Source organism: Amaranthus tricolor, chromosome 4 (genome assembly GCF_026212465.1).
Source record: "Amaranthus tricolor cultivar Red isolate AtriRed21 chromosome 4, ASM2621246v1, whole genome shotgun sequence".
Lineage (NCBI taxonomy): Eukaryota > Viridiplantae > Streptophyta > Magnoliopsida > Caryophyllales > Amaranthaceae > Amaranthus > Amaranthus tricolor.
In genome coordinates, this window is record NC_080050.1 from 32,867,184 (window position 1) to 32,880,987 (window position 13,804).

The 13,804-nt window shown below is 33.7% G+C and overlaps 1 protein-coding gene across 1 annotated transcript; it reads right to left on the reverse strand.

Moving 5' to 3' along the window:
* Positions 1 to 128: 128 nt before the first annotated feature.
* On the reverse strand, positions 129 to 5,723 carry LOC130810420 (uncharacterized). The gene is made up of 5 exons (XM_057676474.1): positions 5,229 to 5,723; positions 2,528 to 2,642; positions 1,968 to 2,064; positions 1,083 to 1,169; positions 129 to 462 (listed from the first exon to the last, which is right to left on the reverse strand). The coding sequence occupies exons 1-5, from the start codon at positions 5,287 to 5,289 to the stop codon at positions 319 to 321; spliced, it is 504 nt and encodes a 167-aa protein (XP_057532457.1). The 5' UTR covers positions 5,290 to 5,723; the 3' UTR covers positions 129 to 318.
* Positions 5,724 to 13,804: the final 8,081 nt, after the last annotated feature.

Sequence of the window (13,804 nt, forward strand, 5' to 3'; positions counted from 1 at the left end):
TTTCATTCAACGAACAGGAGCTTCAGATATTCAGAGCTACATGGTGTTCACTCCGTAACACCGTGTGTTAGTAGTAGTCATTTGCTTCATTATCCTGAACATACACTTATAAAAACGAGCTAAGAACACACACAAATCAACTTGGTTCACTGCATAAAATCTTTTGGCATTGTATTGTATCTTATATCAACCAGATGATAATCTGACAACTTGGTTCAGGTATATGAGGCAAATATCTTCTACAAAAGATAGAATGAGCTTCAACATCATGTACTTTTGACAAGCAGCATTCAAATACAAGAAACCTATTTTGATATCTCAAATAGTAGCTTCAATTCCTTTGACTTCATCAGAGTTCACGGCTGCTCCATTAGGGGCATCTTCCGAGCGCAGCTGAGATGATACATCATCGATAGCGGAGTTCAATTGCTCAATTTTCTCGGTCAGGATTTTCCTTGTTTTCTGCCAAGCAGTGATCAACAAAATATCATTCAGCCACGATCAGGGATTAAGGTGGACCCAAAAAAACAATATATGGCAATTAATCATTTGACTGCAAAGATTACTTCGTCTTAAAATAATGCTTTTTACAATAGCTAGTTTCTTCGCATTTTGATGCATTCAACTAAGGTTCTTCAACTTTCAACTTCAAACAATCTTTAACTATCAACTAGCTTTCAACTTTCTACTACCTCTTGCATGATTTACCAAACAAAGCCTGAAATTTACTCACTCCATCCTAAAAATAAAGTATGAGAAATTCAAAAGTTGCTATGCCTGCTATATAGATTAGTCAAAAGTACACTAATAATTTGCCAATCAAGACAAGTTTAAACAAGGTGCAATGTTGTCTGCCATTCTCCTTAACTAATTATTTTGGCCCCAAAGGTCAAAAGTGCACAAACTAAAAAAATTGTTAGACAACTTATAAGCAGTAAGACATCTATCATAAACCCAATCATCCCAAGCCAAACTAAAATTTTCTTGTATGTAGAGGATGGCATTTAAGTCATGTCAAGCTTCATCACTGGCAATAAAACATTAACTTGTTAGCTACTATACTAATATGTGAAAGCGCTTACCTCCAAAGCTTTCTCCTCATCATAGATAAACTTTGGTAGTTTCCTCATCAAATCCTTTTTATCAGCTCCAGCAAGAGCCTTACTTATCTGTCAAACAATAACAGTAAAAGAATTACTTGACCTTTGTTTCACTAAGACAAGGTCTTTCAAAGGAAAGTCGTCACCCTTCCCCCAAACGAAACACATGAAAGAAATATAGGTGACTCCATATTACAAGGCAACACAGCGAAAGCACAGAGAGATATCAAATGCGTCATTTTATGATAACCAAGCAGAACTCAAGGACTAGAAACAAGCGCATAATCATAATTCCCTAGACGTATTGTGTTCGAGAAAAATGAGAATAATGAAAAAAGAAAAGAACAAAAAACAGAAGTAGTTACATATGTTCATGAGCTAACACAAGGAAATTCTTCACATTTGGTAACGATGTTCTAAAATTTGACTGTAAAACAAGCCTCTCCTAGAAGCCAAACTTAATGACCAAGCTCAGTCCAATAAACACAGTTCAATGGACTCTAATTCAGCTTTCAAAAACTTTGGAATGGGATATGATTTCAAACACTTGCCATCCAATTTCCAAATTACAAACCAAAATCTAGAATTTGAGTCCACATTTAGTCGATTTTACAAAATAAAAAAAATCTAAGTTGATTTTTTCTCTTAAAATTCGCATTGGAAATTTTTTAATCCTCTATTGTTGCTATCTCGAAAGAGTATGTGATCTGATTGTGACGTATAGTTAATGTGCTTGGCCTACCACAAGTCCCATGTGTTTGAAACAAGTAACCCATTTAGACCTATCAAAATGGTCGGTCGGGTGGAATCTGCCTCGAGTCAATTTCAGGTCATATCTATATATAATAATTATCAAGTTAAGCATACCTGAGGGGCATACACACATCCAAGAGTACCAACAACTAGTCCACCCAAAATGAATCCACTAATGAAAAAGCTTGCACTGCTTGGCCTCCCACCATCACTATAAAAAAATACGAATCGTCACCTTACGAAAGAATGATATTAATTTGTTCAACGGAAAGATATGATAATTTACTATACGTAAAACAAATTGATCTTATAAATTTAGGGAGTAACTTCTTAAATATGAGATGTTATGAGTTTAAACTTCTAAAGTATCAATCCCCCATTTTGTTTTTGTCACTCATATAAGCACCAAATCCTTCTGGGAATATCAGAGGACGCATAGCACTAGAATGAAAGGGAAAAAAAAAATGATGACAAACAAAGCACATAACAGAAAACATCGAACCGTTAAGGAACGACGTGATGTTTCCCACATTCATGATGAAACAAAGGTCTTCTTGGCACCTATTTTGCTTACTGCTTAGTGTAGCTCCAGTCCCCACCAAGCAAGGGAAACACAAATTTTGTTTAAAGAATGAATGGCCTACAATTTCGGAAACGAACATAGAGCAACATACCTGTAAGCAGCTTGAATTATGAAAGATTTATGTGAAGTCTTTTTAGTACGAAGTGGTGAGAAACTCAAGTTGGTGGGGCACAAGACTCGAAGTTCTGAATGCTTGAAAGAAGAACCTGAAACCAATACACAAAATAATCAAGAATAATCGATAGCTGTTGTCAATCAAATAAAGAAGAAAAATTCATGCTAGAAGAATGGAGGTGGAGAAATGATGGAAAATACACATTCGCATCACGTCCGACCAAATAACCATTGTTCATTAGAAGCACTTGGAAATGGGATGACTCTGCACTTGCATTCACTAGAAATATGTATGATCAGCAAGAATAAACTCTTGATGCAACTTAAATTAGCTTCAACCAAGATGCTCAACAACTACTCCTCAGCCCTAATAAAAATTGCTACATTTCCCTCTCTCATATGAGAACATGTTAAAGGAAATAACAATGCCATTGGGATAGAGAAGTGTAATTGAAATTGCATCCACATTGTTGGGAATAAGGCATTGGCATAGTCCAATTGTTTATTTTTGCACATTACTACATATTATTAGTGAATGCAATTCGAAACGTAGTGTCATCCTATTTCCAAGGGCTTCAATAGAGCAGAAAAGAGATTTCAGTCACAATCGCAGAAGCTCAAAATCTTTAACAATACAATAAATAGATGTAATATGTTGTGTGATAACTGATAATTGATTAGCTACTGTCACAAATTACTAGTTGCGTCAAGTATAATTCTATAAGACAGTTAAATGTCACATTTATTCACTTACAGTTGCTTACCCATGAGTAAAAATACATATCAATGAAATCGAAACTTTTATAACCAGCTAATTGTCGATTGATGGCATAAGTCAAAGAGCCAGTGGAGAACTCCATCTCACGTCCAATAGCAAGCTTATGTCTATGTATGAATATTCATGATTTAAGTGGTAAATGACTCACAAATTTCATAATTAATCATGTATATTCAACTGTGAAATCTTAATGTTACAACCTCAATCACTTCAAATGAGATGAACTTACAAACAACCATGGATTAGCTCAGAACATATAAGCAACTTTGAACCCTAATCCCGAACAACTCTTATTGTAAGAAGATCCATTCAAAGTATACCAAAATAGACTATCATTGAATAAATCACATAAAAGTAGTGAATGGACCACAAATTTCAAACCCAATCACCTAATACATAATCCTCCATCCCAATAAACTTGCCCTAATTTCCATTTAATCAGTTCCAATGAATTTGTCTCATTTCTATTTTTGGACATGACCCCACCATTTAATCTTTGTATTATCTCTCTTGTTTCTAAATACCCCGTTATTTTAACCCTCTATATCTAACTCTTTAATTTTCGTGCCAAAAGCAAATGAGGCTAATTTATTGGAACAGAGGAGTAATTGATGAGAAAATCATATATATTCAAGCGTGAACTCTAAAAGATTCAACTGCAATCACTTCAAATGAGATGAACCAACGAACAACCATGTAATAGTTGAGACTGATCAGAACACATACGAAATTTTGAAACCTAGTCCACCACTCTTACTGTAAGATGATCCATTTAAAATATATCAAAATAGACTTATCAGTTATCATTGGACGTAGCCCTACAAACATACTTCATCCTCCCACTGATTTTTCCCCAGAACTATTTTTGTCCGTTCCACTTAGTTTGCCTCATTATTAAGACCCACCTATAATATTCCATTCAAACCTCCAATTTATTTTCTTCCTACACTAAAACCTAGCTATAATTATCTCACTAAAGGACATAGCTCCACCTGCAATACCCCACAACAATTCCAACTCACTCACTTTTCAAAATTCTTGTGCCATCCCCGACAGAGGAGTATATCAAAATAAACTTATCACTAAGTGTACCCCTACTAAATATGATATTCAAAAGACATAAGAGATATAAAACACCTAAACATAGTGTCACACCATCTTTATTGTAGTGTTGCCCTCTATCACATCCATATCCTCTATATTTGTTTTGGGAATTTAGCGGAAAATTCCACCTTGGTGACTATTGTTGTATCTATTTAGTCTATAAAACTGTCGCATATGATAGTTGCAATGGACCCAAGTCTCAAATTTGAGACTCGATGAACACATGTGACCCTCAATCCATGAAGTAGGCGGGATCTGAATCCACGACCTAGAGATGGCAAGATGAAGTACCCACAATGCGAGCCCAAGAGTATTTGGGTTACCTCTGGATTAATACAAGATATTGAATAAATCAATAACAAATACAGGCGAACACTAAACCGACAAAGCTAAAATGCTACAACCCCAACGTTTTCAATATCCATGTATCTTGTTATCATTAGTAAATCAATATTTAGGATCAACTTGGACCACCGCCATTTGTCACCCTTTTCCTAGCTATTGCTATTTTTTCCAAGCTTACCCAGCAAAATTCGAAAACACCCATTCGCCCATAGTCAAACCAAGAAGAGTACGATTGAAATCAGAGATACTGAAATCATAAATACAATGACACCAGTAAGCAGCAAATTGACTAAATTAACTTGAAAGCACAAATCATAGACTATTTCCTAACAAGTGATTTGATTGAACAGTAATACAAATGAAAAGGGTTTTGTTAAAAAAAAAAGATCACATCTTTTGGATTAGAGGTGAAGTTGGATTGGATAGGAAAGAATATAGTAGAATAGCTTACCAGAAGAAAGCTGGGAAGGGGAGTTACGAGCCAAGACGAGAGAGTTTGAGATGGAAGACATCTTCTATGGTGTTCTGTTGATTGATGAAAGAAAATATCCAATACAAGTTCAAGTTCAGATTTTTTTTTGGGGGGGGGGGGGGGGGGGGGGGGGGGGGTGGGGCAAGAAAAAGAACTGAAATTTGAGGGGAAAATTCGATATTGCCGAAGCTGGCCTGGTTAGTGGTTGTTCTTCTATGGTTTCTTTGTCAATTTGATAATGATACTGTGCTCCGCGGACTAGGCTTCTTGTATGCACTCTTTTATCCGTCTCTCTACTACTCCATCTAATCTAATATCTACTATGTAAGTATGTGTGATGTGATTGTTCTTTGATGAAGCTACTTCTCATTACAATTTATTTTATTAAAGCCAAACTATAACAAACAAATTTTGAAATGTGTAGCCTCTATTTATCTAAAGATTATTTTAAGTTTATACTATATATATATATGACTCAATCTATAAGTATTTTATAAAAGTTTCAAAATCTAATATAGTTTAAAGATATAAATAATTAAGGAATTTATTTACCTTATAATTTGATCAATATTAGACCTTAATTATATAAATGACTATAAACATAAATGGCATAAAAAATACCAACTAAATAAGATTGATTAAAATAGAAAGCTTGTTAGTACAATAACTCTATTAATAAGTATTATATTACTAGTTTTTATAATTTTGTGTATTACAATACAAAGATATTGCGTTAAAAAAATTTTTGTAAAAATAAGTCTACCACAAAAATAATTCAAATTCAACAATTAATTTAAAAAAATTAAATTAAGAAAAATATAGTAAGTTGTTTGTGTTAGTACTTACTACCAATTTTTCTTTTAGTAATTTGCAAAAAAACACCTTATAAAATCAGTTTTTTTGTAAAAAAAACATCTTTTAAAATTTTATTTGTAAAAAAACACCTTGAGACTTTTTATTAAAAAAACACCTTACGGTGACTTTTGTCAACTTTCAGGCGTTACTATGCCGTTTGTCAACTTTCAGGCGTTGACTTTTGAGCTCAAATGGCATAGTCAACGCCTGAAAGTTGACAAAAGTCACCGGAAACTGATTTCAGGTGTTTTTTTTAATAAAAAGTTTGTATTTTTTTTTAAAAAAATTTTAAAAGATGTTTTTATTAAAAAAATTGGTTTATAAGGTATTTGTTTGCAAATATATATTTTTTTTTAATAGATAGTACTTACTGCTTAGTACTATGACAAAATAACTCAAAAAGGATATTTAGTAAAACCGAACCGAGGCCACATTATTGTATAATTTGTAAGCTGTAAGTCTGTAACTCTTGTTGTATACTGTATAGTGGTTCGATCTCCGGCTGCGAAGTTCATCTTGTATCTCCTGATGATCAGCTGCCATTTGTTAAGGTTTAGGTTGAGTGATAATCTTTCATTTGAAAATAATGGCTAAAATTTACTGTTGGGGAAGAGAAAATCTAGCTCAAACCAAGCAAATCTGCTATCTTTCTCCTTTGTTTTGCTTTTTACCCCTTCTTTTACGGATGAACATCTTCTCAATCCTTTCTCTTTTCGATGAATGTGAGAAACAGATAGCAATTCTTCACAAAAGAAAAAAAAAAAAAACTGGGAAAAGAATTTTCATCATCTCCTTTTTTGTTCTTATCCCAGGAGAATAATGTACCTTAGACTGTTCAGAGGTGAAAAAAAAGACTTATTTTGTAATACAACTTATGAAATTTTGAGAATAGAATATCAATACTCCTAAAAAGCCTTGTTTTTCAGTTTTTGAATGTAAATAATTAAGAAAAAAATTGTAACTTCTTGTTGAATTGGTTTTGAGGGGAGTTATTTAAATCAAAGTAGAAAAATTAAGGTTTTGAAAAAATAAAACAAAACAAAACAAGGAAAAACCATGGGTGGTGGTGGTGGTGGAGGAGATGGACTTACAAAAGCCAAAGCAAGGGAGCTTGATCAAACATCAACATGGGCTGTTGCTTCTGTTTGCGCAATTATTATTATCATTTCCATTATTTTGGAGAAACTGCTTCATCATATTGGGGAGGTAATCTTATTTATCTTCATCAATCATCATGATCTTTGTGTTTTGATATTGATAGGATCAAGGCTTTGATATTGTTTTATCTTTCTGCTTGTCTTATCTTTTGTTTCTTTATTGTTGTTTTCCTTTGGATGCATTGTTTATATATATATATATATATATATATATATATATATATATATATATATATATATATATATATATATGTATATGTATATATATATAAAAAGTTATTAAGTTATGATAATTTGGATTGGGTATTCAAGGGGAAGTATGTCTAGTTCATGGTTGAGGCCGTATGTTTAAAAACCTTACACATGTAGAGAAACTACTAACTAATATTCTGAATTTTGCCCAAACCTAGGTTATGTTGAAAAACGAAAAGATGGGCTATGTATTGATTTCTCAGTTTGCTTAAGCAATTAACATAACATAGAATTTTCCGAGGTGGTTTGGTAAAATTGATGCAAATACTTTTACTTATTGCAAGAACGTAGTGTTAGGAGATGACTTCTAATGTTTCAAAATGTAGAGCGGTCTCATCCAAGGCTTGGACTTCCTACTACTTAAAGGGGATGTGAAGTTGTGTATATGAATATGATTGTAGAGTTGTGGCTGCTGATCTTATAAACTAAAGCTATTGTCTTTCACAACCAAGTGAAGAGTGTTCTACACATTTTTAATTGGGTCATCTTGAGCTAAGCCGCTAATCATGGACCCTCCTTTAGTTTAGATCAGGGAAATGACACAATATGAGTCTATGACCCTAATTTATATCTATAATCTCCTCTTGAATTGATTTGTTGAGTTCTTTACTTGGATGGCCATTTAAACTAGTTTGCTACATGTACTGTAAATTTGATAGTGAATATTTATATCTCAAAGCAATTCTCCATTAGTTATTTTATAAAACCAAAGCTTATTGAGATTAAGAGTTTGAACTTTTGTGCGTGCTAATCTTCTTTTCCTTTCTTTGCTTTGATAATCAGTTCTTTCATAAAAGGCATAAGAAAGCATTATATGAAGCCCTTGTGAAGATTAAAGCAGGTATGTGGTGAAATGTTAAGTTTAAGTCTTTTCTTCTTTTTTTTATAGTGCTTTTATTATAGGTATTTCAGTTGAACTTTAAAAGCTTTTTTTTTACCTTTGTGCAGGGTTGATGGTGCTGGGATTCATTTCTTTATTTCTTACTTTTTGTCAAAAGTTCATTATCTCTATATTTATTCCCCTGGAGCTGGCAGATACAATGCTACCTTGTGCCTATAAGCCCATAAAAGGAACCCACACCCACAATGATAAAGGAGGACATCACCGTAGGCTCTTATGGTATGAGCGTAGAAGGTTAGGAGGAGGTTCAGACATAGTTGAATGCCATGAGGTGAGTTGTTATAACTCTAGGTGATTAGCATTGATCACTTTTAAATGCCGTTCTTCATGTATTATCATCTTAACTTTGGTTAATTTTCAGCTGCATGTGCTTTAGAAACGCATTAAAAATTGCTCGTTAATGAAATGAATGACCCAATTACTACCTTACTCAAATCAATTAAATCCAGATAGTCTTTTTGTGTGTGTTTATTTTTTTTGGGGGGGGGGGGGGGGGGGGGAGGATAAGGGAAAAAGCCTCACAAACCCACATTTCTAGAATCACAAATCGCAGAAATTGTATATTTAACCTTCTAGTTACAAGTTTGGATTCCACCACTTACAGTTGGCACTAGTTGTCATGTTTCTAGTGCATGTTGGAAACTCTGTAAACTCTGTTGACAGGTATAGTTTCTTGAAGCATGTCATGTCCATGTCGACTTTCAATATAGCTAAAGATTTAGTTATTTGGTCTTTGATTATGGTGAATTGTAGTAAAATAATTTATTAAATCATGCACATTACTTATTAAAGTGAAGTTGATAGTGTTTTCTATTAAAGGGTCACTTGAAAACTAACCTCTCTTTTTTCTAGAAGGGTAAAGTTATGTACATCTGAGCCCCTAACCTGTCTAAGGGTTAGGCGGGATCAACTTTAGCAACATCAGGGCAATTTGATGTTGTTATGCTATTAAGCTAATATCTATTTTTCTATTTTGGTGCACATCTTCGACTATGGAAATTAAAATGTAGTATGTGTGTAGTGTTAGAGAATATATTGATAATCAAAGTTGTGTATCAGATAGCTGTAATGTCTAGATGTGATCGTGGGCATTGTTTGGTGTTTTCATTTTGAGATTTTAACGTCAACAGGGATTTGTGCCTCTGATATCTCAAACAGGATTGCATCAACTTCACATATTCATATTCTTCTTGGCAGTGTTTCATGTTATGAACAGTTGCATTACCATGGTGCTTGGGAGGATGAAGGTGAGATTGCATATTTATGTATTAACTCCTTATAAATTTATCTACTCTTTCAGTTAATCTTATATCATGTTTTTTATGGAATCTAATAGGTTGGCTTATGGTTTGAATGCATATATGATTAACTGTGGTCCTTCATTTGCAGATTCGCAGGTGGAAATACTGGGAAAAGGAGGCAGTGATAAACAATAGCAATGATGTGCAAACGGGTTTGCTAAATTTTCTTCTTCTGGTCCAAATAAATTTCTTTTTGTTTTCTCACTTGGGTCCATATGAATAGTAATAAACATTTAAAAGTTAATAAACTGAAATTTTGAAAATTAACTAAAAAATAGTTAATTAAATAAACTTAATCTAGGATAAGATTAAAAGTTAATGATTCTTTTACTTACTTTGTGTTCAACGCATTGGTTGTGTTTATATTGTGCTAATAAGTGAAGTTGTGCTATATGTGCAGATGCTTCAAAGTTTCGATTGACTCATGAGACATCATTTGTGAAAGGGCATACCAGCTTTTGGACTAAAAATCCCATCCTGTTTACCATTGTAAGCTACAACACTCCATTAATCCTGTTGTATAGATTGTTTTGCTTTCACAACACAAAAATATTATACTAGTGTTCTATTTAACAAATCATTTAACATTCTCACTTTCAATTTCAAAGGACTCTCGAAGCATTAGCTATATATATTTTTTGTTCCTACCCTCTCACTGCATATCATCTCGCTCTTAATTAAAGATTAGGTAGCATGATAGTTGCTTCCTCTATTTAGAATTTCCTTAATTTCTCAGTCCCATAGTTAATGATATTTTAATTTAAATGACTATATTTCCCTAATTCATGGGGCAAAAATATGGCAACTGACGATGATACAGTGGTCGTATCCGAAAACATAATGTATCCCACTATGAAATGGAAAAAACTGTCTTTTTACATTTTCACTACGCAGGAATTATCGGTTTGCTTTTCTGAAAACCTTTACAACTCGGCCAATGCAATGCGATATGGCCTTGTTTTCCTACTACGATCCCTATATAATATCATTGTTATGCTTATTATCTCCCAGCACTTCACTTAAGGGTAGATAAGAAAATCCTATCATAAATTGTATTATGAACACTAAGCTTGATTGAAACCAATCAGCATGCAATTGCAAACTAATAGTAAGAAGTTTACAGGTTTGCTTTTCAGGCAATTTTATAGAGCTGTCTGTAGATCAGATTACTTGGCATTGCGACATGGATTTGTTAGTGTATGTCCCTCATCTCATCTTAGTTTTTTGCTTTGTTTTTTTTTTTTTTGCTTTGTCATCTCAAGAATGCAATTGACTCATCTTTCAGGATTAAGATTTGGTGTTCTTTTTTTTTTTTTTTTTAAGTTTCCAACCTTTTTGCAGGTTCATCTAGCACCTGGAAGCAAATTTGATTTTCAAAGATATATCAAAAGATCTTTGGAAGATGACTTTAAGGTAGTTGTCGGTATCAGGTAAATATATACTTTTGTTATCTATTCTGAAATTTATTTATCTCCCAAACTCTTGTTGTTCCTCAACTCAATTTCATTACGATATTGGCAGTCCTTTATTATGGGCATCTGCGGTCTTCTTTCTACTTCTTAATGTTGATAGTAAGTTTCTCCATCCCCCCTTCCCCTGCACGCAATTAGGATGAATTTTTAGTGTGTTTTACTAATCCTAGTCAATTATTATTGTCTCAGGATGGGATGCAATGGTTTGGTTGTCCTTCCTGCCTCTAATTGTAAGTTTATGTGAGTGTTGGCTTATGTTTTCTAAATTAATTTTTTTGTAATACGAATTTAAGTAGTTGGAAACTAGAGTTCATATCCACAGGGAATATTTGACTATCAAATGTTTGTAAATGTCGAAAATAACTAGGAAACCAAGTGTTTAAGGTTACCAAGATTGGGGGTTTTGAGATTCAAAACTAATGAACAAGTATTTGATTTATGAAATTAGGCGAGAATGAATCTTGGTCTAATTAATATCTGCTATTGAATTATCAATTGGCCTAGGACGAGACATGTTCCTAGAACATTCTAACTATAAAACAACCTATAGCAAACACCTAGCTAGTAGTTAATAATCTAAAGAATTTCGTTGGGAACGACAATAAAACACGAGCAACTGTATTCAATCAATATAATTATTCTCTCTAAGCTACTAACCATGAAAATCCACATCAATAATCATAGTTGCCACTTAGAAAAGAGTGATTGAACAATCACGGATTTGATATCAATTCTAGCAATCAATCAACACAAATTATTGACTAGTTACGTATCTCTATCGTATTAATTATGTACTCCCTCTGTCCCATAGAGTTAGCCTCAAGTACATATTTTGTGTAAACCAAGGAAAGGGAAAAAAAAGGTAAAAAGGTATACTTTTGGGAAAGTGAGATATATGTCGATGAAAAAGTAAGTTAAATGTGTGGATGAGTATCAAAGAAAGAGTGTGGATCATGGCCAAAAATAAAAATGGGGTAAACTTTATGGGATCAAGATGGATTAAAAAGGAAAATGGGGTGAATTTCATGATATGGAGGAAGTAACATAACAAGAGAATAAGAAATATTCAAGAGTAAAGAGAATGAAGATTGTTCACAATAAATGTTGAGAACTCCAATGAATTGAAATGTGATAAATTGTTTCTCAAAAGTATGAATAATAGTTGTGATAGCCTAAAACAAGCTTAGAAAAGGCCTTGTGTAGTTTTGGAAATAATATAAAAAAGTTGTAATAATCAATTAAAACTTGGGCTAAAACAAAAATGCCTTGACAAAGGTCATGACTCACTGCTCGGGCCCTCATTGCTGCACTGTACCAGCTTTCTGCTTGAGTCAGTGCTCGTGAGTCCATGGCTACGAGCTAACCTGCCTGAGCCATAACCTATGGTTGCAAGGCTGAGACCCATGGGTTTGGCATGCTTTATCCTTCTTCCCTTCAAAACTTGTAACATCAAAAGCTTTCAAAACTTGGCGATTCAATGAGATGATACATTGCCCTTACTCTCCATCAAACAATCAAAATGTGATGTAACATTGTCCTTAATTGCCAAAACACTCAAATACAGTTAGCAAATAGAGAAAACAAGCAAAAAGTAGTAAAAAATGAGCCAAAACACCACCAAACTGCTCAAGACATCACTAATATGTACTGATAAGTAGCACATTAACAATTTAGTTTGACTTTTCTGCAAGAAGGTTATTGGTTGGATTTAGCACAAATAGTGGTGGAGGGAGTGTATCTTTTGTGCTGTTTAGTGAAAGGTCTTTAAAATGACAATGAGGGTGATGGCAGGTGATCTTGTCAGTTGGCACAAAACTCCAAGCAGTCATAGCTCGTATGGCTGTTGAAATCACAGAAAGACATGCAGTAGTCCAGGGAATGCCTCTTGTCCAAGTCTCCAATAAACATTTCTGGTTATGTTGGCCACAACTCATTCTGTATCTCATTCATTATGTCATTTTTCAGGTAATGTCCTACTACATATTCTCCTCGCCCCCTTTTCTTTTGCCATATCTTTTCAACTATTTTATTTGTATGCTTCACTTTAGCTTGAGGACTTGTGTAGGATCCTTGGTAGTTTAACATGGGTATTCAGAATAAGCACCTGACATTTGATTTTGGATGAAAACATGGTAGTTTGTCTGTGTGAAACTTGAACACATACCATTAATCGACACTGATACATGAATTCAAGTGTCATATAGCTTTATACTAAGAGTGTGTTTGGTAAATGACTTTTTCATTGGATCTTTTGTTGGCTTTTGGCTTTTTGGCTGATCAAACTAACAAAAAATACAATAAGTATTGTTTGGTAAATGGCTTTTGAGCCAGTACCAAATAAATTTTTGTTGGTTTTGGCTTTCGATTATAATGGCCTATAGCCAGTGCCTAAGATTTATAGTACTTTAACTTTGGATTATAATGGACCATAGTAAAATGACTCATTAAATCATGTGGATTTCTTTTTTGTGTGAAATTTCTGATGATGTTTACTACCAAGGGTCAATCGGAAACAACCCTTTTATTATCACCGGCACTAAGAAGTGTATAACAAGGATGTGTTTGCATCCATCCGACCCCCCAAAGGGTGCTAATCACTTAATGGCATTGGGAAAAA